The sequence below is a fragment of the Coturnix japonica genome, chromosome 2, assembly GCF_054131305.1.
Source record: "Coturnix japonica strain WE chromosome 2, WE-NBRP24, whole genome shotgun sequence".
In the NCBI taxonomy this organism is placed as follows: domain Eukaryota; kingdom Metazoa; phylum Chordata; class Aves; order Galliformes; family Phasianidae; genus Coturnix; species Coturnix japonica.
This window is the reverse complement of record NC_140664.1, coordinates 103,461,625-103,486,783: the sequence shown is the minus strand read 5'-3', so window position 1 is coordinate 103,486,783 and position 25,159 is coordinate 103,461,625. Positions and strand designations below refer to the sequence as shown.

Genomic DNA, 25,159 nt, shown 5'->3' with positions numbered 1-25,159 from the left:
TTTTTTTTTTTTTTCCTTTTTCAGGCTGATCAAAGGGGGAAACTTTGATTGCAGTTGGGTCCAGACAGGATTCTTATGAAAAAAATAAAATAAAATAAAATAAAATAAAAAAATTAAAACCAACGATCAAATTTAGAACAACCAGAACAACCAAAAGAAAAAAAAAAAAAAAAAAAGGTCATATTTTGAGATTTCTTCATAACCATAAAATTTGCAATAGTAGTAATTGAAAAGCAGTATTTTTTACAAATGCTTTTGAATAAAGTTTTGGACTAAATCGCAAGGGTATTGCTGTAATTTTACTGCATTTTAGAAGGGGACTATTAACAAATGAAATGGAATTTATTAGCCAAGGCTCCTTCAGGCCTTATTTACAACTAGCATTAGATGAAGAGTTATTTAGTGGACAAAAGAATCCTGCCAGATATGAAAGAGACAAGAAGAAATGTGTCTTGGCATGCTGGGGAGGATAACTATGGAGAAAGCTGAAAGTACTATATTTGATAGTGAAGGAATTTCGCCTGAGATGACCCTCTGTTCTTGCCTATTGTTAACTTTTTCCCATGCAAAAAAATGCCCCAGCCTATGAAAGTCACCTAACACCAGCTGTCTGGATGGCATAAGAACAAGCTGTTCACACACACTGTTACAGATTTCTGGTGATGTGCCATTGTGGTGCCCTACCAAAATTGAGGTTCCCCTGTGATACTATAAAACGCAGGAGATTGCTGTTACTGCAGAAAGATTCCAATTGAAGTTCACAAGACTGAGCAAGGAAGGAGGGAGGTGGAAAAAGGGTTTGTTCAAGGTCACAGGCCCAGGCAGGGAAAGCACCAGCAAACAGGACTTGGACCTCTCAACTTTCTGGGCTTACGCACAAGAGGCCACTTAGTGGCGTATGCCCGCATGAGGAGCTATACTTTTATAACTCCAGCTGTCAGGGATGCTGGTACATTCATCTCAGTGAATTTTCCCATGCAGTGAGGTGCTGATCCTGGGCTTTAACCATGACAGCCCATTGCAAGAAGGCATTCTCCCAAGGAGTGCTGTTGGAAATTTAGCAAGAGGAAGGAAAGAAATACCAAAACAAAACAGCCCTCGCTTCAATTAGAGGAAGAGATAATTCCTTTCAAGTCAAGAGGCTCGACTCCCACTGGCCTTTGTTCTTAAGCTTACCCTCACTGCAGTTTCAGAGAGCAGTGTGAATAATGCTGGTTTGTTCTGTAATTACCCTCAGTTGGAGCACAAAATTAATATCTCACTAAGTAATTCAGTACGTGATGGGTGAAAATTCATTTAAACATGCCCTAAAAATCTAGGATTTTCCATATTCACTGGAACTCTTTCAGTGGCAATTAATTGTCTGTGTTCTTATGTGTTTATGAGCCTCAGTAAACAGGCGGCATATTTACGTCTCTCCATTACCTTCAGAAATAAACTTCCTCAAGAAAAAAAGCTCATGTTTCCTGATTACAATCTGATATTAAGTAAACAGAGGGGTGGAGAAGGCGTCTAGTAAGCAGGACATTGGAGGGGGGAAGGTGGGAAGTGAAGAATTTGCTCTCCGAAATTGTGCCCTTTGCAATGCTGGTAGCATCAAGTTAATGTGCTGCAGTAGCAAAATGGCCTTGGTTAGTCCTGCTGCTGTTTAGGGGCATAAAAAGCTTGTCCTTTTTATCTTAAGAGTATAGACTGAAGAACGGGCTCAATATTTACTGCCTTTGATGTGGAGCGGCTGTAGAAAATACAGCCTTTGAAAGGCATGTCTTCTAACCTGTGTGAAATCCTGGTGTTTTCTGAAAGCCTTCAGTGATTGATGTGGGTCCTGTTTAAGGGTGCAGCAGTAGGACACTACCTACTGTATTATTCTCCCATGTTTCCACGCTGCATTTCTCTGCCATTGGACCCCTTTTTGCACTCATTAATCTCCTCCAGCACTGAGAAAGCACCAGTCCTTACCTTCTGATCAAATTTGCTTTGGCCTCTACTGTGTCTCGATGGTGGTGAGGACAGACAACCACCAGTTGTTGTGATAACTTTGGACACCGCCACTGGTCAGTTGTGTCACTTAATTCTCTTCCACATCACAGAACAAATCAACACATGGAAGGCTTCTGAGGATATGAAGCAGGCTGTAGACAAATGATAGAGGCAACATTATTTAGAATCACAGAATATCCTGAGTTGAGACCAAAAGCATCGTTGAGTACAACTCTTGGCTACAGACAAAAATACCCCAAATTCAAACCCCGTGTCTGAAAACATTGTCCAGCTGCTCCTTGAACTCTGGAAGGCTCAGAGCTGCGACCACTTCTCTGGGAAGCCTGTTCCAGGGACTGACCACCCTCCTACTATTTACTGTGGTTGTGTCCATTAACATCTGCAGAAAGAGAACTGCAACATATAATGTTGGACTGTTTGTACAACTGGCTGCTGGTTTCATTTGCTCGTGCGAGCAAAAGATTGTATCAAATGGAAAACGCAAACAATTTGCTATCAGTGAACGTTCACTGTTTTTCCTGAAATTTTTCGCTCTGTTACTGATGACATCCTTTAGGATTGGATGTTTAAATGTCAACCAGTGGAAACATCTGAACTACACTATTAATCTGGAAGATGATAAGATGAAAAATGATTAAATTTTATGGTAGTTATGTGTCAAACCTATGCAACTGTCCAAAACCTCACCTGTCTGCAGCTCCATCTGCAATTGCCACAGCCAAATGCTGCTTGGGGAGCAGGACCAGACTGAGGTCTCTCCTTCTGGGACTCCAGGAATGGTTTGGAAACTGTGGTGCCCCCCACTTCAGAGAGGCACCTAATTCTATTGTTGCAATGCTGTTTTGTTCCCCAGTGTCTTTTTTTCTCCACCTCCTCTATGCCTATTGCATTCATTACTGATCCCGGTTGCACCAGGATATATTGCTTGAAAGAAATTGAGTTAATTATCCTTAGGCAAATGAACCTGATAAATTAACTAACAAATAGCAAGATCCTCTGTTCATCAATGTAGTTTTAAAGTATCTGGACTGAAGGAGCTGACAGATCTAGAAATAAAATCAGTATTCCTCTTGTAACCCATTGTAAACAAGCTGTCAAGCATCACTATGGTCTCCTTTGAAACTAGCTTTAATGAGTAAATAGAGAGAATAAAAGAAGAGAGACAGTGTCAAAAATATAAGCCCAAGATAATCGTTGCTGCTGTTTTTTTTTCCTTAGACTATTTTATTGCTCTAAGTGACGGCAGCTGTACTGCTGATGCTGAACGAAAGAATTTTCTCTAGTCCCGACTTAGAAAATGTTGATAAAAGTTTGTGGCCTTCTAGAATTTGTATTACTGCTTTTCAAGAGCAAGGAGCTAGAAAATGCTTGAACTGTTACATGATGCAGATATGTGTGACTTGAGAAGCTGTTTTGATAAAAGAGTTACAAAATGTATTAATGAGAGGAAGAAAAAAAAGGAAAAAGAGAAAAGAGGAAAAGGAAAAAGGGAATGGAACAGGAAAAGGAAGATGGAAAGGGGAAAAGGGAAAGGAAAAAGAAAAGGGGAAAAGGGTAATGAAAGGGAAAAGGAAAAAGGGGAAAAAGGAAAAGTGGGGAAAAGAGGAAAATAGGAAAGCAAAAAAGGAAAAGGAAAAAAAAAGGGAAAAGGGAAAAAGGGAAAGGGGAAGAGGGGAAGAGGAAAAGGGAGAAGAAGAAAGGAAAGGGAGAAAGGGAAAAATAAAAGAGGGAAAGGAAGAGGAAAATGGAAGGAGAAGGAAAGGAAGAGAGAAAGAGGAACAAAAATGAAAAGGAGGAGGAGTAAGAGAAGAGGAAAGAGTGTATGTACAACTGTATTTTATTAAAAAAAGGGCCCCTCAATTCCATTTTTCCACTCGCTGTCTGTGTTTTTCTTTTGACTCTCTTTTTGTGAATGAAGAAATCTGTATTTCATGAAATGTAAAAATACATCCAAACATGTAATTTCTCTACTTCAGTCTGCCAGGAGAAGCAGTCTCATTTTTTTTCCTGTCAGTTAACTCCAGGTTGCTTATCCACAACACTGGTTGTTTCTGAGTTAATATCCTTTGGTCTCTGTCTTCAAATGTATTTGGCTGTCTGGTTTACAGTTGATTTGTTCCCATTTATTTCATTTCATTTCTAAATTTCCTGTCGAAGAGATTCTTACTGCTCGCCTGTCTTGCGAATCTCCCCATACATCGGGTGATACCGGTGCAGCAATTCCTTTTCAGGTGCACTGGGACTTGGCTTGCTTGCTGGATTCCCATGAGTGCCCCCGGGTCAGGGTTGATAACGAGCATCCAGTTGTGGGAAGTTGTGAAGTTTGCTTGCTGGTGCTTGCTGGGACTGAACAGCTTGTCTTTTCTTTTGAGGAACACTTATACTTAACACTCGGTAGGCAAACTGCTCTTTTAGTTTGCAAGTGGATTCGGTTATTCAAATGCACAGGCCAGAAAATGAAGGGGATTCTATTTAAACAGTGTGCTCCCAAGTCACAGATGATCTTTTTGATGTCTGTATTTTGCAAATGGAAATTTTCCATTTTTCAGCTCTAGCATTTGTTCAGAGGCTGTGTGCTATCTAAATCTGCTTTTGTGGCTGTTCATTTGCATTTTTGCTCTGCTATATTGCCTCCTGCCTTCTCCCTTTGGCCCCCCACTCTTCTATATTGAATTTCTATTTTTACTGGCTTCACTCTATCTTGCATCTCCTAAGGCTCAATCATGTGAGGTGATGAGCAGACTCTGCTGCATGGTTCAAGTGCTCAGCACCTTGCCAGGATTACTGGTGTAAAGGGGAACTCAAAGCAAAAGTGTGTTTATGCTCAGTGAGGGCAAAGAATGATAGACTCATACACTCAATCATAGAACCATTTGAGTTGGAAGGGACCCTTAAAGGTCATCTAAACCAACCTCCCTGCAATGAACAGATTGTTTACAGCTAGATTAGGGTGCTCAGAGCCCCATCCAGCCTGACCTTGAGTGTCTCCAGGGATAGGGCATCTACCACCAATATGGGCAACTTGTTCCAGTGCCTCAATACCCATATTGTAAAAAAAAAAAACACTTTTATTCTTTTATCCAGTCTAAATGTATTTAGTATGAAGCCATTTCCTCTTGTCCTATCACAACAGACTTCTCTAGAAAGTCTGTCTCCTTTTTTTCTACAGCCCCTCACCCTTTAGAAACTGAAAGGATGCTCTCAGGTCTTCTCAAAGCCTTCTCTTCTCCAGGCTCTCTGCCTGTCCTCATAGAAGAGGTGCTCCATCCCTTGGACCATTTGTGTGGCCCTCCTCTGGATGTGCTCGAACAGATTCATGTCTCTCCTGCACTGAGGACTTCACATCTGGACACGGTACTCCACGTGAGGCCTCACCAGTGCAGAGTAGTTGGGAAGGATCACTTTCCTTCCCCTGCTGGCCATGCTTCTTCTGATGCAGCCCAGGATAAAGTTGACTTTCTGGGCTCAAAGGCCACACTGCTGGCTCATGTCCAGCTTAACATCCACCAGAACAGACCAACTACTCTTGCACCCCCTAATGTGTTTCTAATTGGGAAAACTTGGTACTACAGGTCAGACATTCAGTGGGGCATGCATGGAAGTCTTGTGCTAAAATCTTATAGCATGATATGAAATGCTCGCAGCAGTCAGGTGAAATAGAGAGAATAGTTCTTCCTGGTCACAACATGATGGCCACAGCAAACTTTGCATGTTCAAATAGAGCTTTCAGTCAGTGTGCACAGTTTCTCTACTTCCTTGGTATTTTTGTTTTTCATTTCACCCCATACTCCACATGGGTTATTTCTTCTCCCATATTTGGTTACATCCTTTTCTAAGACTGAACCACTTAGGAAGGAAAACTGTGTTAATGTTCTGAGGGAGGAGTAAGAAGGTGAGGGAGAAACAGCTCGAAGAGCGACCTGAATCTTGTTGTGTCGAAGCCACAACGCTCTGCCAAGCAATCCCTGCTCAGCGCTACAGCTACAAACCCTCCAACTGTCAATTGCCCTCACTGGGGAGGTGGTGGGAGAGAAAGGAGCATAAGCTGGAGTATTGCTGCAGGATCATGTACTGTTGGGAGAGGCAGTGGATTTAAAGCTGAGCAGAAGGAGCAAATAAGCATAGGTCTGGGAGCTGTAAATACAAGTCATCTCTGACTGTTTCTGTCTGCCTTCTGACTTTTGCCCCTGCTCCCAACTTCTGTGGGACCAGCCCAGACTGCAGGACAAATAGCGGTTTGCTCAGCTGGGGTCTTTCTTCTGAGTATGTACCTGCAGGCTGGGAAGCTGGGTGGTGGCTGTGCTTTGCAGTTCTCCTTGAGATGGGCACTGTGCACTGAGAACAGAGAATGGATTCCCCAAAAGTTTTTCTCTTGAAACAAGGGCCGGACACTTGTGTGAGTGTGGTGCTTTGTTGTTCCTGCCGTGTGGGCTGGTACCCGAATATTACTTGGTAATGAAACCTCAGTGTCCCACAGGCAGTGCTTTGGGTGCACCATTGCTTCCTGCACTGCCCATTTCCTTCTGCTGTTTCCCTTTGCCTGTTGATTATGGGGCAGCTATAGGAATCCACAACAAAACCCTCTGCTGACATGAACAGCGAGCTGCCCGGCGTGAAGCGTGATACTTCCATGTTGCTGTCATGTGCAAGCACGTGCCACAAACCAAAACACAGCTGGCAAGTTCAATTTTAGCTCTCCCAGCCTTGAGAAGAGTCCCTTTAAAGAAATGCTTTTTATAATTTTTTTCTTTTCTTTATTTTTCTGAAGCAATTTGGTTGATAATACAGCAGCTGACAATCCTGCTGCAATACTATCAGCGATTGAAATAGAAACAAAAAGAAACTGCCACCCCACGCTTTTCACCCCCAAATTTATAAATAGGCGAAGCCACTGTAGTGTAGAAAGGCCCAGGAATCTGACGACGCGCTGAAGGAATAAGCGATTTTTGTTGTTGCTGTTGTTGAGAAATGCAGGGGTTTGCATACAAGAGGAAACATTTTGTTCCTCACGCACTTTTCTTGCTGTGATTTAAGCTGAGCTCTCCAGGCCCGGTGCTATCAGCAGCCCACGCGGCCGCGATGCTCTCAGGTGTGCGGCCGCTCGGTGCTACGCCGTGCCCTCACCTGGGCCGCCCTCTGGGTGCGCGCCTACGGTACGTCGGGTCCCGATGGGCGGCGGGGCCTGCGGGTAACTTCTGTGCTCCGTGTGCTCCCGAAGCACCCGGGGTCGGGAGGAAAGGAGTTTCCTCTTTACCCTCTTCCTCCATTTTGTTCCAACTTTCAATAAGCAAGTCTTATATAAGCGCCGTAACAAAGTATATATTTAATATGTCTGGCCCCGGGTCGCCCCCCGGCCTCTCGAGGAAGTGCTGCGTGACGGCACGGAGCCGTTTAGGAGAGGATGCGGAGGGGGGGGTGGTGGTGGCGGCGGCAAGACGACGCCCTCCCCGGTCAGCGCCGCGGCTCCGCGACCTTCGGCTGCGGCGTTCGAATCACCCCACGGACACGCGGCCGCGGCGCGGGGAACCCCCGATCCCCGGGTCCCAGGGCAGCCCCGGGCCGCGGGGGGCGGGGGCGCGGGGCGGTGGCGGGGCCTGTGCCGGCCCTCCCGGGGGAGCGGCGCGCCGAGGTCCCTCCCACCGGCGGCGCGGCGCGGAGGGGGTTTGAATGAAAGACAGGACGAGCCCCGAGCACCATGTCACTCCGTGAGGGAGGCAGCGGCAACTAGGCTGGGGAAGGCTCTTCCCTCCCCCCCCCTTTTTTTTTCTTTTCTTTTTTTTTTCCCCTTTATTTTTCCTTTTTTTTTTTTTTTTTTTTCTCTTTTTTTCTTTTCCTTTTTTTTCTTTTTTTCTTTTCTTTTTTTATTTTCTTTTCTTTCTTTTTTTTTTTTTTTTTTTTTTTAAGGGGGGCGGGTGGGGAGCGTGAAGAGGGGAGGGCTCGAGAACGGGGAGAGGACGAGGAGAGCGAACGAGCTGAGCGGGCGGTGGTGTGGAGTTGCACTGTCTCCGCTCGCAGGACGCTCCCGGCCGGGCACGGCAGCGCGGAGTCACGCAGCGGGCAGCGGATAGGGGCTGCCACCCCCACCCCCCACAGCCGCACGCACATCGATGTCCGCGCCTGTGCGATTTGGGCTGCGCTGGAAGTAGCGGGCGGCAGACGGCGAGGAAGTCTCGGCAGCCAGCTCCGCTGTAGCCCGCACTGTCAGGAATAGCGGCGTGAGAGGAAGAAAGGCCCTGGGGCACTACACCCTGCCGCCGAGTTCCCTGCGCCAGCCAGAAGGACTCCAGCTACATGGGCAAACGCCTGGACCAGCAGCCAATGTACCCCCAGTACACCTACTACTACCCCCACTATCTCCAAACTAAGGTAGGGCGGCGGGCGCTGTGGAGGGTAGGGGCTGTGGGCTCACCCCATTGCCTGCCCCTCACTTCTCATGCTGGGGGGCAGCAAGCTGAGGGCGGCAGGAAGGTCGTTGCCTGTGTTGGCTTTACTGATTTATTCTCCTTTTCCTTCTTTCTTTTAATTTTTTTTTAATTTTTTTTCCATTTTTTTTTCTTCCTTTTTTTTTTTTCCTTTCTTTCTTTCTTTTTGTTTTTTCAAGGGCCGTTGGCGTCGGCCAATTCCTTTTATTGTTTGGTCTGAATGCTATCACGAAGCCAGGCAGGTAGCGTGTTTATTGTGGCATAGAGTGAGGGCTGCTCTGGACAGCATCAAGCATGGAGGGCTTTTTCGGGGGCTCTTCCAGTGATGCCTCCAGTCCATTTGGAACTCAGAGGTGTTTTGCCTTTAGAAGAGCTGTCTGTGGAGCTCAAACTTTTAATCAGCTGTGTGAGAGATGCTGTAAGGGCTGGGGTGGATGAGGAGCTGCCGCCTGCAGATCTGGTGGAGTTGGTGGCAGTGGGTTGCACTGCTTTCAGTATCATTGCATGGAGAGGGTGAGACGGCCGCACTCTGCTGTGCTAAGAAGGTCTGAAAATAGAGGGCAGCTACTTTCAGAGCATGTATCTGCTCAAGGGCTCTTTCTTTGCTGTCTTTCTTCCCAGTTTTAAAAATGCCAGTGGACCAGAGAGCAGGCCTGTGTCCTCGACAGGGGCTGAGCGAGGTTGCTGCTACCTGGCCATGAGTTGGTTAATTAAAGCCTCGTTTTTGTAATGTCATAATGTCATTGTGGAGCAGTCTGCTTGCTGAAAAGATTTCCTGAGAGTCTGAGTGACGGTAATAGAAGAGATCCCTAAAGCTAAAGTTTGCAAACCACGTTAGGATAATAATAATAATAATAAAATAATAGTAAAAAAAACAACAAAAAAAGACTGCTTGTGAGCATAACCTCAAAGCCAGAGTTTCAGTCACTAAAGCAGCACCCGTTTTTGGGGAAAAATAATAGCCAGAGTACACAGACGTGCCTCTGCCCCCGCTTACACACGTGGTAGATTTAACACATGGGACCTTTGACGTGTGCCTGCGTGTGTGAGGTGCCGAGGGGGGGCTGACTGTGCAGACTCTGAAGCACATTGGTCTGCTCGCTGCTCTGATGGCGGAGTTATATTGCCCCGTTAATGAAATTACTCTCCCGTTAACATTTATGGCCAGACTGCTGCATGATATAAATTAACTAATTGTCAAAACTGGGGATCGGGCTGCTCTGAGTCGTGATGACACCAGAGCCACTCAATATGATTACAGCCTGTAATTTGTCACAGGGTTACCCCTCGTTTGTTTGCTCTTTCTTTCGTTGTGTTGTGCAGATTTTTATATAAAACTTAACCTCTTCTTAATTTTATATTAGAGTGATTTTTATTGCTTTTCTTTCTTTAATTTTTTTTTCTCCTCCTTTTTTCTTTCAAGGTCGATCCAAATTGCATTTTACCTTTGTGACCATTTAGTGTGTATTGTTGCTGTTGCAGCAGCAGCCCCTCACTAGCTCGTATGCGATATTGCCCATAGCTTTAACTGTTTGGGGGATTGGGGGACGCAGGCTGATGCTATTCCTCAAAACATGGCAAGCCAAGGACGTGAAACAATTGATGGTGTTTTTTTTGAAAGAACAATAGCCTCGAGTATTGGAGGAGAAATATTGGACATTCCATGCCTTTTACTCACGTAGCTTACATTTTGTCAGTCCTTTTTTCCTCCTCTTTTTTGCTCTTTCTATTTTTAACTTCATAAAATAAGCTTTTTAAGGAAATAAGCCTTGCATTTCAGCTTAAAATAGCAACATTTTTTTCTTTTTTTTTTTTTTTTTTTTTTTGTAAGCATTAGGTTAAAAAAAAAAAAACCAAAAAAAAAAAAACCACGGTAAGGAACAGCTAAATTAAATGCCCTTTTAATAGCTGGTATATAAAATTATCAACCTGGTGAAAAGTCACGTGTGACTGTCTCCGCACACATTACTGCAAGGACAGGTAACGTTGCAAATCAGTGGTACCGTCTATATGATGCTAGTTTTATTTTTTTCCCTTGCGCCGTGTGGAGTGCGTGCATAAAACCTAAATAATAAACACATACACACATGCATATATGGAGACGCGCGTAGGAGTTTTTCCTCCTCTGTAGACCCTGAGAGTTTGGAGCAGCGCAGACAGGCAGCATCTGGATTTTGTTACCTTGAAGCTAGCCATCAGCTTCTGGGACATTTTAAAGCAGTTAGACCCATTGTATGTCTAAAGCTAATATTCGGGTAATCAAATAACATTGTGGCGGAGAGCTGTATCTTTTATCATGCTTGTTTGAGAAACTTGTATTAATAAGCCCCTGAGTGACTCCAATTGTACTGTGAGCTTCAACTTTTTATTTTTCCAAAACTCTCCTTTGTACCAGTCATGGTAGGATTCATCTCTTGAGAAAGAATATCTTTTCATGTTCACAGTCATGCGTGCTGAGGTGGGGGGGTGGGGGGAGGGAGGGACGAAGGGATGCATCCATTTGCAATTAAGGGTGAGATTCTAGGATTTCTTGTGCCATTTGCGTACAGCTTGTGAAGCGCTGAGTGGCAGCGTGTTAAAGTTCTGAGACCTCTGCTCCTTGGCATGTCTGGGTGAAGCGCCGCGTTGTGCTGTGCCTGTTTTGTGAAGTTGTCTCAGTTGCTCTCTGAGAAGCGCTGCATTACTGTGCGCCACGTCCTTCTCTTGGGGGAGCACGAAGCTGCCTAAGATCTGAGTCTACAATCTGTGTTTGTATCTTTCAATGTAGCTAGCACATTGTTATGGTGAAATGGTGTAAATGAATAGCTATACGGGTAATGGGATTATAAATAGGAAGAAATGGATTCCATATGTTTGTTTGATTGATTTGAGTTTTTAAAGTGTTTTGTGGCCTTTTTTTGCAACATGAAACACGCACTCTTATTATTCAGTTTACTCGTGCTTCTTAATTAGCAGATGCCACCACTGAAGCTATGACTTCAGTTTCAGGTTTAGACAAACTCCACGTCATCCAAAACTGAAAAAAGAAGAGGGGCAGAGAAGGCCAATTTGTGAGACAATAGCAAGGAATTCAGTATGTCTCCTAAGGACAAGCACTGAGTTGGAGGAAATATAGAACCTTATTTTTCTCCTTTTGTCGTGTCGCTGTCTGACAACAGCAGTTTGGAAGTATGATGTTTGAACTTCTCCAGGCTGAGAGTGGGGTGTCGTGTTCGGAGTTTACTTCTAAAGGAACATATATATATATACAGTCTTGTAAGTTAAAGATAGTCGTATGGTCTCGCTGCAAAGAATATTGCCGGGAGGCAATACTTGATGAGAACCTATAGCATCTTTGCATTAGATTTTGAGCTGTTAAATGCTTTTCTTTAGCTGCATCCTCACTGATGGCATAACTTCTCAAGCATTTGGTTTACAGCAGTATGTTGTAAATGGTCACGTGTAAAGTGATAACGAGACAAAAAATCTTGCATTGAGGTCCAATTGTATTTCTTTAGTTTCTTGCTTGCCAAAGCAAATTCTTTTCTCTTTGCCCTTTCACACAATGGAAAAGCAAAACTGAGCAATGTTAACTTTCATGTAATGGTGTGAAAAGGGGAAAAAACACTCTAAACTATCTAAATGTATTTGAAAGAGCCTCCTTAATTTAGTAGACGCAATGTTTTATCTTTCTCCTCTGCAGCTTATGATTAGACCTAGTGCTGAGGAAGCCTGCTCAGCAGCCTACAGAAAAACCCTGAATCATGAGGGTAGGAAGGAGAGAGTGTCACAGTTACCTGCAGACAGGAATTGCTTGTTTTATGATCACCGTACTTGCTTTGGGGGTAAAAATATGCCCATTTAGCAGCTATTTCTATGTGATTTGCTTTCATGCATTCTCCAGATATTTCCTATCTATTAGTCATGGCTTGGGTTGGGAGTTTAACTCTTACTGTGTTGACTTTCCTGCCCAAAGAGGAGGCTGAAATACCCGCAACAGGGAGATAGCATCAGCTATCCCCACAGTGTTTGTTAATCCCGATACGCCTGATGCACACTTGGCTTCTATCTGTGTTCACAAGTGCTGTTTCCCAACGCCTGTGTGAATACAGTCCTTTCTTTGCGGGTGTGAGAAGTGTGCAGCCCAGCCTGCAGGCAGGAGGGGCTGAATGAGCATGACCATGGCACGGCAGGGACCTGCCCCACCTGAAGAGCAACCAGCTGGGGAATGCAAACAGGTGTACCCAGCTGCGTTTCAACTCCAGAAAGTCGCTTTGTGAGTGCACGTTTGGGTGTGTGCGTTTGGATGGAGTCCTCTGTTTTGTTTCGCTTCCTCTTTTCCTTTTTTTAGGGCATTCTTTGGCACACAGGGAGCAGGGACCTCATTCAGCCGCACGCCACCGGGCCGCCTCCCTGCATGCTCCACCGGCTGCTTTTAGAAAGTGTATTTTTGGAATCGGCACGAAGCTCTCTCCTCTCTTCACCTCGTACCTACCAATCCCTTGCTTTTTTGTCGCTCATGTTTCTGCTTAGCGAGTTTACGGCGTTCCCTGCTCTCGGCCATCTGGTCCCGCAGAAGGCCTTGAAGAGAGCGTTCCAGCTCTGGCGCTGCCTGACAGGCCTCCTCGGGCTGGTGGTGCTCGGGGCCTGGTGTGAAGCAGGGGTCAGGTGTAAGGAGTAATTCATCAACCACACACTGATTTCAGGCTGCATTTCCAACCATCTGCAGCTTGGATTGCCGCCAGAGCTCAAAAGTCTTGCTGGAGCCCATGTGATAGTGCCAGAGTGGAGGCAAACACTTGCAAATAGAGGAGTGCGTTTCGAGGAATGAAGTTGATTTGCCCTGAGCCCTCATTGGATTCAGTGTGATGCGGCATGTTTTCAGTGCCTCCAAGAGCTGCCTTAATGGCTTGTGGGTTTGTTGAAGTTAAAAATGTGTAAGGCTAGTCGTAATTTTGGCAAAAGCATACCCAATCCTAGTGTTTTTGCCAGTTGCTTTAAACAATAAGGAATGTAAAAGTGGTGATCTTCCAGAAAACACATAATATATGAACTTGTTCATTTCTCATTACCATTTGTCATGCGTGAATAAAAATGTTCCTTTTTCTGTAAGGGTCGTGATGATGTATATTGAGGAAACATTGATTCTCTTTGTTGGTCTTCCTTTCATGTGGTTTCTCAATGTGGATTTGTTGAAACACAGAAGGTGGGAAAACAATGTCCAAATATTCCAGTTATTTAACTTTTTGGAACATTCGTATTCATGCAGGTTTACAAGAATGTGCATTGCTTCCATAGGGAAAGTCTGAAGTTACAAGCATTGGTCAGGTTAGGCTACATATGTGTTACTGTATCTATTAACACCCAGAGCTTGCTATAATGTAGAATAGTCAAGACAAGGCGCCCTTCCAAATTACTGACTTGATTTTTAATGCCCGTGGGCTTTCAGAGTTTGCATGATGGTGTATTTGTACTTGAATTCAAGTGTCATTGTAAAAATGGTCAGGCTGCTAGCTCCTAAATTTCCGTGAATTAAGAAGTAGATAAGAAAAGACATTTTCCAAGCAGGATGCCTGAGTTCATTTCAGGTCTTGCTGTTAAGTAGCCTGAATAGCATTCTTTCCGCATGTAATTTCAAGCAGGGCTTTTTAATTGCTATTTTATATATATATATATATATATATATATATATATATTATTTTATTTTATTTTTTTTTTCTGGTGTGGGGAAGTAGGTTTGTTGCTATCTATACTCCAGACAGGGACTTCAAGTTCACTTGCAAACAAGTCCATTCCAGAGTGTCCAGGAAGAGAAGCAGATTTTAAAGAATGAGTTGGCTATTCTTATAAATTTGTTTTGTTTTGTTTTTCTTGAAGAGAAGTCTTTTAATGTTAGAATTTTATGTAGAGGGAAAAATGGTTGATGTGTCTCCAGAACTTGCTTCCAGTGCTGCATTAAAATTGTGTTTTGTAACAGTCTCATCAGCTACAGCTGTATGTGATTAAATAGTGTAATATCAAAAGCATGTGTGAATAAGAGCTTTTATGATATAGTTGTTCCATACCAAAGACTGCAGATGGGCAAAGAAGGGAGTCTGAGAGCAGCGATTTGCACAGATACTGTCAGTGCGTACGTTGTGTCTTTGCGTAATGCTGTTTCGCAATAGCTTTCCCACTCCTATGGGCAGTGTTGAGTGTTGGAAGGGAGTTTACTCCTAAAACTCCTAAACTTTTTCACTGTGAGCGCTGCTCTCACTGTGCAGTGCATCCTCCTGAGAGCAGTGCTTGCTCGTGCAGAATATTTCCAATATACAGAATGTTACTAATATTTCATGTAGTTGATTAACGCTGGTATTTATGAATAGAAATTACAGTCATACAGGTCTGTTCTGCTTCCCTTGAAAAATGAAAGGACTTCAAAGTTGTCCTCAGTAATGCGGAATCAGTTCCGCAAAGCACGTGCTATTCTCCGGGGTGAAAACCAGGACGACTGAACATACGGAGTGGTGTTATTGTTGTTGTTTGTTATTTTTTAAAAATACAGATTAGAAATGAAACAAGAACTGTCAAAATGATGCTGTGTTGTACAAATGAGCAGGGACATATCTGATGCTTTAAAAATCTGGTGTGTTTTGGGCTTTCTGTGGCTATTTTTTTTTTAACTTAATACTGTTTATTCTATGTTTATCCTAATTTATATTATTACAGCAGCTTTTTTTTTTTTAATGGTGTTCTGCTCATTCTGTCTTTATTTGTCTCTCTCTGTCACGTTAAGATATGATTTATACGTAGCGGAAGTTTAATTGAGTCATATGAGATGCCTGACATGGAGCCTGGTGCCTGTAGTGAACATCAGCAATTTCTGCACGAGAGTGAACATGGTTATTCCACAAAAAGTAATGATAGAGCTGCGGACTTGTTTTGCTTTTATTTGTATGGTTCTTGAGATAAAAATGCTGCAAGGCTTGTTGGAAATTTGAAACAAGTCAGTTTTTTTTTTCTCTGTAGGTCTTTCCTGACAATGCAGAGTTTCTAAATGAAGAAGTAAAGCAAAGGTTACTTGCTGTATCTATAGTCCCATGTTGGAAGGTCCAGCTGAATTCCTTTACCATGCTGTCTTTTTGATTGCTGCTTTACATTAAAGGCTAATCTCTTCTTCTAGAGGTTTTTATTAGCTGAGAGAATTTTTAGGCCTGACTTTGTCAAGTACAAGAGATTTTTTTTTCATAATTATGGATGCAAATATTTTTTTTTTTCTTTTTTCCTTGTTTGTTTCTGTACTTGATTGTGTGTGACAGTGGTGGGAATAAATTTACTTTCTGCTTATTAAACATAGCCATTTATCTTAAATATATAAATAAATAAAGATTTTTATTTTATTTCTAGTAATTTATGCAGATTAAATTGTTTGGACAGATTTTCTATAAGGGCTCCTCGGCTAATTGTATTGACTTGATTCAGATGCAAATGAATGAAATAAACCACACAGTCTATAGAGATCATAGTAGAGCCAGAAGATACATATGATTGCATGTTTACGATGTAAAGCTCTCTGATGTTTTGTTCCTTGTTGGTGTCTCCTTGACACATGTTTTTATGGATGGTGCCATGTGGTTGGTGTCAATTTATAGGCTGTCATGTAGTGGAAGTGATGTCAGTTCTGTGTAATTCAAAGTTATCCAAGATGGAAAGTCGTTGAGCAGATTTGTATCCCCAGGTTAAATCAAGCTGCAATTTGTTTTTATTTTGTGAGTTGGCATTAATAGATTAAATCCTAAAGGTGCACTTAAATGCTTCGCTTCACTGCAAGGTGCAGGACAGGCTGACACAGTGCCCGTTTAACCTGTTTGCAAGAAGCACTCTGGTTATCTAAAACAAAACAAAACACAATGTTGTCGAGTTGGCTTCCTGGATGAGAAGCTGGTAACCTTTGCTTAAGGCTTTCTGGAGGGTGAGAGGCAAACTGAGGATACAGGTGCTGAGGCAGTGAGAGCAGGGGGCTGGTATGGACATAGGGACGCAGCTGGCCAAACCTTGCTGTGGAGTGATGGTGAGCCATAAAAGAGGAAATGGAGGGGACTTCAGCTGGAGGCATTTTTCAAGAGGAAGAGATAAGGGAGCTGGGTGTACCACTACTTCACAAAAGGGTCTGAAGGCTGGGTATCCATAGTTACAGCAGGAGAGTTAAAATCCGGATTTCAGGGACTCACCTGGTGTAATGTCCTCCTTCTCTTTCAAGAAGAAAGTATCTAGCAGTTCTTAAAGCTGGAACGATGTGCCTGTGTGAATTCCCTGGTGCTCAGAGAACTGCCTTTTTAAAGTTTGCTCTATTTTTCCCCTCTTGTTATAATTTTTCCAACTGTGGGGTTGGGGGCGGGGGGTGGGGAAGGCATTGCGATTCTTAGCCATATAAGGGACTTGTTAGTTTCTTTATGTGGTTGGGAATTGTTTCTCCTTTTGGTCTTCAAAGGCTGCTGCTTTAAAGGGAAGGAAAGGCTTCTTGCTTACACAAAGGCTGCAGTGCTTATTTCTTCTTTCTTGCATCTCTGACCTTTTATTAGGGGACACGCATATAAATAAATTCAGCTTGTTGATATCATGCAAGTTGATGGATGCTCTTAGAAAGGGAGAAGCGTAATGGGAAATGTGGGCTTCTCTCATTTTAGAGTGATGAATTTGGTTGGGTGCCAGTTAGTAAGCACATGACCTTTTCCCTACATCTTTTGATTCATGGCAGGGGTGTCGAAGCTGTGTTAGAGATCTCTTGTTTCAGCTTTTAACCAACTCTGAAATATTAAAAATGAATTAGGTCACTTGGAGCTCAGCTAATATGTCTGTGATTCAGGAGGATGATTTCCTATTAATGAAGCATAGCGCACCACTTAAAATACAAAATGCAGGTTTTTGTCAACACGCAAACAGCAGGAATATATCACTTGTGAGTAAGAATATTTTATCTTGGAAATGCCGTCTACTGAAGGCAAACCAAACAAGATATTTTGCAAAGACGGTGTTATCGGCAGCATTCATTTTGTGTTCGTTCCAGAAAATTGTATCTGCCTTTAAGCCTAATTAGAGCTAAGTTTTCCAGTGTATTTACTTTAAGATCAAAACTGCCAACAAGACTGCTTTTAGTATCAGCTGAGATGTCTACACAGCTGTCAGTGTTCTGCTTAGCTGATAGACGCAAACCAATAGCCTACCATGTGTAATTGAACTGTATAATATATACTTGTTCTGTGTGCAAATAGCTCTGAAGTTGTTTAGCAAAAGAAAAGGAGGCTGGTGATGAGGTGAGTTGTGAGCAGCGCAGTGAGGAAGGTAAAGAACAGGACTGGTAGCACTTGCACAAGTCTCTGCCTGATTTTTGCATTCATGAAAACTTACCTTTAATGCTGTTCTACACCTGAAAGACATCAGAGGAAATTCAGAAGCACTGCAGTCCTTCAGATGTTTGTCAAAGCATTCTGGATGGCTTGGTAAGCTGAAAGCTTCACCCAGGCTTTATTAAGATGGTGTTTACTGCAATAAAGTACTGTTAAACAATCCTTCATGAAAACAAGCATAACGCAGACGTAGTACTGTAGCCTTTAGCAAAGCAGCTGTGAGCCTGGAAGAGCATTCTCGTTGCAGGATTGTGTGTTGATGCACTTGGTATCCCTATGAGGCTTTTCCCTCCTAAAGAAACATGGGCTGATTCAGACAACTCCAGTCAAAGCGTGTTTTCCATTGGCGCTCTTGCTGTGGGTGCTGGCTGGGGACATAAGGTGAATAAGAAACATGCCTGGATGATGCATGGGGACCCCTTGGAGGCAGCAGCGGAGGTACCTGTTGGTCACATTCGGCTGTTGATGCCTTGCCAAGTACAGGCATGTGAGGCACCCTTTCATCTGAATTTGAGGCTGCTGCTGTAGTTCCCAACTCTGCAGACGCCTAAGAAAGAGCTACAGGCAGCTGCCCCACCAGGACATACTTGTTATCTATGTGATTTAGCAGCCCTGCTGGCCGGCTCGCTTCTGCTTTATATCTCTGCTATTTTACAAAATCACTGTAATTGTATAGGGTTGTTCCTGCGCAACGTGTAATTTCCTGTAGTTTGAAAAGCTTTCGGCATAAGATTGTCTAAACTTAATAGCATAAACATTAATTCAGTGTGTTGGATGGGTTATTGGGTGTTTTTAGCATGCGTAAGTCTGGCAGTAATTATGCTGGACAGAAGAAATAAGTTTTGCTTCCTTTGCTTTCTACATTCGTTTGCTTAAATAGTTCCCTGATGATGGACATGCTCAGTATGTAGTAGTTGCTTCAATTGTCAGACACTTGTATAAACATTAACTAATCTTCGCAGCCGTTTCTAGAGGTGCCTTGAACACCTTATTTGCTCACGTAATTGCTACATTTGAATAAGCCACAGCCTCTGTGAGTGTATACCAGATTACTGAGAGCTTTTAGGGTAGAGCTGTGCACCATTCACATCCTTTCATTTCAGGCAGGCTCTGGAGGAGACAAAAGTTGTTGCTGCTTTATGAGCAAATACCGTGCTTGAGTGGTGTAATAGCAGAGGCAAGGCTGGGAAAACAGAGGGAAAACATTTGCAGAAGTGACATGTTAATCCCTAGTTATCCAGAAGTGCCTAGTGCCCACAACTCTGACAGATGGAGTGTTCAAAACACTTGAAATCAGACCCAATATTACTCCCAGATGGTGCATCCAGGATTGCAGAGTGCTTCTGAAACACACTTACCTGAGGCGAGCAGCTGGGCCAGCCTCGATGGGGATAAGCACACTTCAGCCCTCATGACCTCCTTGGCAGGAGAGCTGGGGCAGCCACAAAGGATGAGCTGCCTGGAGAAACAGGTGAAAGAGAAGTTTGTGGTACAAGACCAGTGACACGAGGGCAGATCAGGGCTATTGCAGTGGTTCAATCTGTGCTTGGCCAAGATTCTTCCGGAAGGTGTTAGAAGTGTGGTGGGAAGCTTGGATGCCAAGGACTTCTATGTCCTCCTACCTAGTAAAGGAAGACTTTCAGACAGTGTCTGCTCGCAGTCCAAGCCTTGCTGTCCCATACTGTGCCTCTTCTCAGGCACTGATGAGGAGGATATTGGGAAACAATTGTCATAAAAATGATCAGCATCATATAGGGACTGATCTGTTCTTGAATCTTTCAGGACAATTACTGCAATCTACAGTACCCTTTTAATCAACAAGTGAATGACAAAGAAGTTATTTACCGATAGGTGTTAGTTAAAGAGTAGCTGATAGATGCAGGGTCATCATAGCCTGTTAGCTTTGGTTTCCTCATGCAAAACTTTGTGGGACTTGCCAGGTCTTACTTTATGTTTCCAGTCGTCGTTATTTTTTTTTGTTTCCTTTCTTTTTCTTATTTTGGCTTGTGCCATTGTCATATGTGCTCCCCTTACTGGTGTGTTGGAAGTAGTTGCTTTCTGGAAAATAAATAAATAAATAGATAAATAGATAAAGAAGATGGCTTGTTTGGCTTTAAGGTATGTTGTGGATGGAAGAGGAAAGGATGATATTCCTGATGCTGATAACTTCTTGTTTCCCAAGGGCTTTGATTTTGAATAATTATGTGAAAACGCTATAAACAAGGGTAGATTATTGGTGTTTTTAAAGCAGAACAAGGAACTCTGCCAGTGGCCACAAAGACGTAGATTGTGATTTTATAATCTGTGTTGAGGGATGAAGTATGACTGCCATGCTCCAACAACAGCTAGTGAAATGGGCTGTATTTATGCTTCATCTCTCCTTTTCTTTAGCGAAGCAATAAATTATTAGTTGTTTTTTGTTTCCCAGTCTTTGGTGGGTGACTTCCTTTCTGTGCCAGTCAGCTATTCTGGAGTAGCCATACGTGACTTTTATTTGCTTCCTTTTCCTTCCTGTTCTCATTTACTCTCAGAAGAAATTATCAGGTAAGTTTGTGCCTTCTTTTTAACTCACTTCAATGGTAAAGAGGCAATCTGATGCTTAGCTGGCAAGAGAAGACCCAAAGAGGCCGAGACATCAGGTGTGGACACCATAAACATGAAATGAATGGAAGGAAAGACAGTGGTCGTACTGCTCTTCTGTGATTTGTCCTTTGTTTTTTTGTGGTTTTTTTTTTTGATTTGCGTTATAAAATCTGCCTCTTCACCATTTTATTTTATTTTTTCCCCCTTCCTTTCCGTTTTTTTTTTTTTTTTTTTTTTTTTTTCCCCCCTCACCCTCTTAAGGTCTCTTCTGGTTTTCCTACTTTTCTTTCAGCCAGAGCTTATGTGTATGCCATGGTGCTTGTTCCACTGACTGAGCATCACACCTCTTTTATTTATTTTTGAAGAACGGGTATTCCAGTGGTGTTTCCTAAGCTGGTCTTACTCTTCCCTCTTTTATTGTTTTTGATGTTGTTTTATTCTTTGCAGGCTACCTCTGACTGTGCAGTTCTGCTGTGCTGAGCTGCATACAAACAGAGGGTAAGAGCTAGTCTGTGCCTGCAGGAGTTGGTGAGTGATGTGAATAAGGTGGGCTCACAAAGGTGGGTAGGAGCAGAAGCAGAAGTGAAGTGCCTGGTACAAGGCTGTGGTTCAGAGCCAGGTCCAGGTTGTAGATGGTAACTAGCATCTAGTATTTACTTGCATACTGTGCACTGCTCTGTCACCTTGGGAATGAGTCATTCAACCCTCCCAGTTCATGCTCTATTTTTTTGTTTTCTTTCCTAATACTTTGAGTTGTGATTGCACGTGTTTACTTCAAAAGTGCCTTTATGCTCCTTCCCTGGGCTTCCTCTGGGCTTTGATCCCTCCATTGCTGTTGTTTGGTGGGCAGCCTGCTCTGCTTTGCTGCCTGGCAGGTTTCAGGTGCTGGTAGCACAGTGGGGGAAAGGCAGTGCGGTTCTCTGGAGGTCCTGCCAGCATTTCAGCAACAACCCTGGCTGCTACTGCAAGCTGGCTTCACAGGGAATGAAACCGAGCTGGACAAAAGAGCGAAGTGGCTGATGTCAATGAGACAGCAAGCCTCTTCCCTGCAGTGAGAGCTCCAGAAATATATCCTAACATGCAGTGGATGGGGACTCACACTCGATCAGACTCAGAGTGGATGTTTTTGCCTCCCATTTCACCAGGGCTGCAGCATTGCAGGGAGCCATGTCTCACACAACCGCTCAGTGCTTTTAACAAGCAAATACTGTGTGGAGGAAAAGGATGCATGTGTCTTGCACTTCAGCAAGTTGGCTGCTGATAAATGTTAGGCTGAAATTTCAAAGGGGCAATGCTCTGTACAGTAGCTTGGGGCCTCAGAGTCAGAAGTGCTGGTCACCTGCAGCTCCTATTAACTTCAACTAGAACCGTATGTACTTTGCACTTTTGAAGACCAGGAGCTCCTTGGGGCTTAAAAGCTGGCTTTTTTTTTTTTTTTTTTTTTAATAGCTGTTACAAGCTGACAGGGAAATCTTCTTTCACTTTTACTGTATTTTACTTAGGGGAAAAAAAAATATGGAGGGGGAGGGGGGGCTGGAAGACTAAGGGAAGAACTAACAGCCTTGATATAACACATTTCAAAAGTGAATACCTCTGCTTCCTACAAGTTACACTTCATACTGTTGGCAGCATAACATTAGTGATTTAATTATCTGCATTACTAATCTTTTTCTGCGTGGAGTAGATAACAAGGATGGACATCATTTCTTTATTTCTTCACTTACAACTTTTTCACTTTTTAAAAGTCTTTTAGTGTTTGGAAATCAAGGGCTGCTGAAAGATGATTGTTTGCCTAGACAAGAAAAAAGATGATAGAAATTTCTCTAGTAGGTTTTTTTTTTTGTTGTTTTTTTTTGTTTTTTTTTTTTTTTAAATGAAACATGCATTGTGAAAAATTCTCCCTTCTTTAGTCTGGTACCAGCTCTCACAGTTTTATTAAGCAGCAGAGATTCAGTATTCCTAGAGATACATTGGTTTAAAAGGATCTAAGTTTTCGGTATGTGTGTTTGTATGTGTACCCGTTTTTATCTCTCTAGAGATCTCTCTCTAGACTGTGAGTAAAGTCTTGAACATCTAACCCAGATACACCAAATGATTCAAAACACAGCACGCTCTGCATTTGTTTTGTTTGTCTTCTAAGAAGCTTGTGAGATTTCAGCCAGCCTCACGAGGGCTCCCAGTGGCCACAGCATCTTAGGTTGCCCAGTTGACTACAGCAAAAGGAATGAGCAGAGTGTTGCCAAATGGCTGATGCCAGCTAGCTTTATCTTCACATCATTTTGTTGGGAAGCTGGTGGTGAGCATCTTTTTGGCTCCCCTTCATTTCTCATGGACATAGGGGCCGCTACTTCCAGCTGTCTAAGGTTATTTCTAGACCTCCAGTCATGTCTGTAATGTGGTCCCTCTCCTGAACATGGAGATGCTGATGTGGATACTGGGATGGGTAGTGACTACATAGCCAGAAAGACAGGAGGTGTCTTGCCCTGGATGAAAGACTTCAGAGAAGGCACCTTGGAAAATGCAAATGCACTTTTCCTAGAAGCCCTAAGGCCCCACAACATCCCATCGCACCTTGTATCACTGTAATTTTTGGCAACCCAGCCACCTTCTTAACGTGGCAGGTCAGACTTTCCCTTCTTACTTCTATACCTTTTGCTGGTTCCAAATAATGTGAACGTTTTCCTGTGGGAAGACAAAGGGAATCAGGTCTTTTGAACAAAGATCTGGTGAGCGCATTTGCCAGTGCCTCTCCATTGTGCAGATTTTAGTCATTGAATTTTTAGGCTGAGTTTTGGATTTGTTTTCCTTTTTGCACAAACCTGATGATCTTATTCTCTTTTTTATTGCACATGTGTTTTCATATTCTGGATTTGTTTTATATTACTACTGTGTTCCACTCTCTCTGTTGCTTACTCATAGCATTAACGGTGGGAATATGCGAAGTAGGCATCTTTCCCTTTTGAGGGTAAGAAAAAAAACAGTGCCTGTGTTGTTTGTAGTAATAATTTTTTCTTCGTTGGCGGTGTCAGAAGCAATTTATTGGGACAGAGTGCTAGTGTTGGGAAGCTGCTAAGTGGCAGGGTGCACTTTCTCCCCTTGGGCCTCATCTGGGAGCCCTTTTGCAGAAGGGTACCCTGTGAGAAACCCCTGAAATGTCAACACTGCATGTGCAAGAAGGGATTATTTAGCAGGAACGGACTGCCAGGATTTGGCCTCTAGGAAAGAAATCTCACTTTCTGAGTGTATTACAAACAATAGAGAGTTAAGAGATGAAAAACTGCCACTACATGGGAAAATAATACTGTTTCAATTTAAGCTTTGGTTTAGTAAGTTTTCCTGGAAAGAAACTTGTTCCTGAGAGCATTTTATCTATTTCTCTCTCACTCTCTCAGGGTTTTATACTGCTGCCCATCACTGCAGTATCTGAATGCTTTCTGTATAAAGATTGATAGCAACTTTGAAGTCCCTCAGGAACTCTGCAGTCTGTAGCACATCTTTCTTTGTCGGGTGAACAAATATTTTGGGCCCAACTTTTCTTATAAAGTACTAGTTTTATTTAATTTGTCATTATAATTGTAACATATACATTTAAATTATTGTTTTGGGAGATGCTATTAAACATTTTTCATTCTTTTTATTATTTTCCTGAGATATGGAAAATACCATTGTTAAAGTTTGAATACATTACTGTTAAAATATGTTTTTGTAAATGTCACATCAAGCAGATAAGGGACAAGTTATCATATCTAATGTTCCAGATGTTTTATTTATTTATTTTTGTTCAGTGTTATCTAGATTGTTTGAAAAGTGCTCAAATTATATTTACATTTTTACAGGTGATGGATACCAGTTCTGTATCAGCTCATGGGAACTGTTAGGTGCAGTATTCTATCTTATAAAAAGATTGAAGTGGATGTTTAAATCAGTAGATGGGAATAAGTTCTTAAAACTAGTGAGATTACGGTGAGGGGATTTACTAGCTGGTTTGGATATTCAGTTCTACATCATTTCAGTATTAATCTTGTGTGGCTAATCTATCTATCCAGCTATGTAATCTGCCTGTTTAAACAAGATACTTAGCTCTTCTGAAATAATTTCCAAGAGAAATAAAAATAAGCATTGTTTTCTCTATCTTTCTTTCTAGTCTGTCAGAGAAGTACCTGGATGAGTATATCTAATTTATATGTGTCAGTTTCTCTCCTGGGTGTGAACAGTACAAAATTTATGAAGAAACTCAAATTGTGGCATTGAGTCCTGTGGTTATTTCAGAGGATAATTGTTCCCATAGTCCTTTCTTTGTTGTTGTTATTCTTTTCTAATCTCTCATGGCTGTGCGCTCCAGATGCTAGGACAGCTCTTTCCTATTACCAGCATTTAAAGTACCTCCCACGTGTTTCAATGAACGTGGATGTTTCTGGTGATGTAAGCTGGTGGTAGTCAGAGAGAGGTTAAGATAAACCACTAAATATTAAGGCAAGGATTTGAACTAGACTGTGCATTTTGTGGGCAATTTGTGGAGAAGGAGGAATACTGATAGGTTTCTGCAGAAAAGAAAAAAGGAGGGAACATAATCTTCCAATAAGGAGGGTTTAATTTTTTTTTTCCTTGCTTCTTTTTCCTCAATGGATTGCTAATAATTAGTTAGAAGAGATGCCTGATTTCTTGAAGTCTCTTCTAATACTGCAAACCAATCTCCTTTTCTCAGGTGTGAAATCAAGTATATTTACAGTATCTCTACCAGATGTTTCCCAACCAGTGGCTGTGTTACAGTGGGAGAGGAGGAACCCT

At 42.6% G+C, this 25,159-nt stretch overlaps 1 protein-coding gene across 23 annotated transcripts in view; it reads left to right on the top strand.

Annotated features, from left to right (window-relative positions):
- Nucleotides 1–25,159, top strand: part of RBMS3 (RNA binding motif single stranded interacting protein 3) — a 682,345-nt gene that overhangs the window by 241,024 nt on the left and 416,162 nt on the right. For 11 of the 23 annotated variants that reach the window (XM_085538329.1, XM_085538333.1, XM_085538330.1 and 8 more), the window contains exon 1: nucleotides 7,880–8,367. The exons of the other annotated variants lie outside the window; for them this stretch is intronic. In XM_085538329.1, coding sequence (XP_085394455.1) covers nucleotides 8,293–8,367 — 75 coding nt within the window. In that variant the 5' untranslated portion in view covers nucleotides 7,880–8,292. Of the gene's footprint in view, nucleotides 1–7,879; nucleotides 8,368–25,159 lie in introns of those variants that run through there. 23 annotated transcript variants of the gene reach the window in all.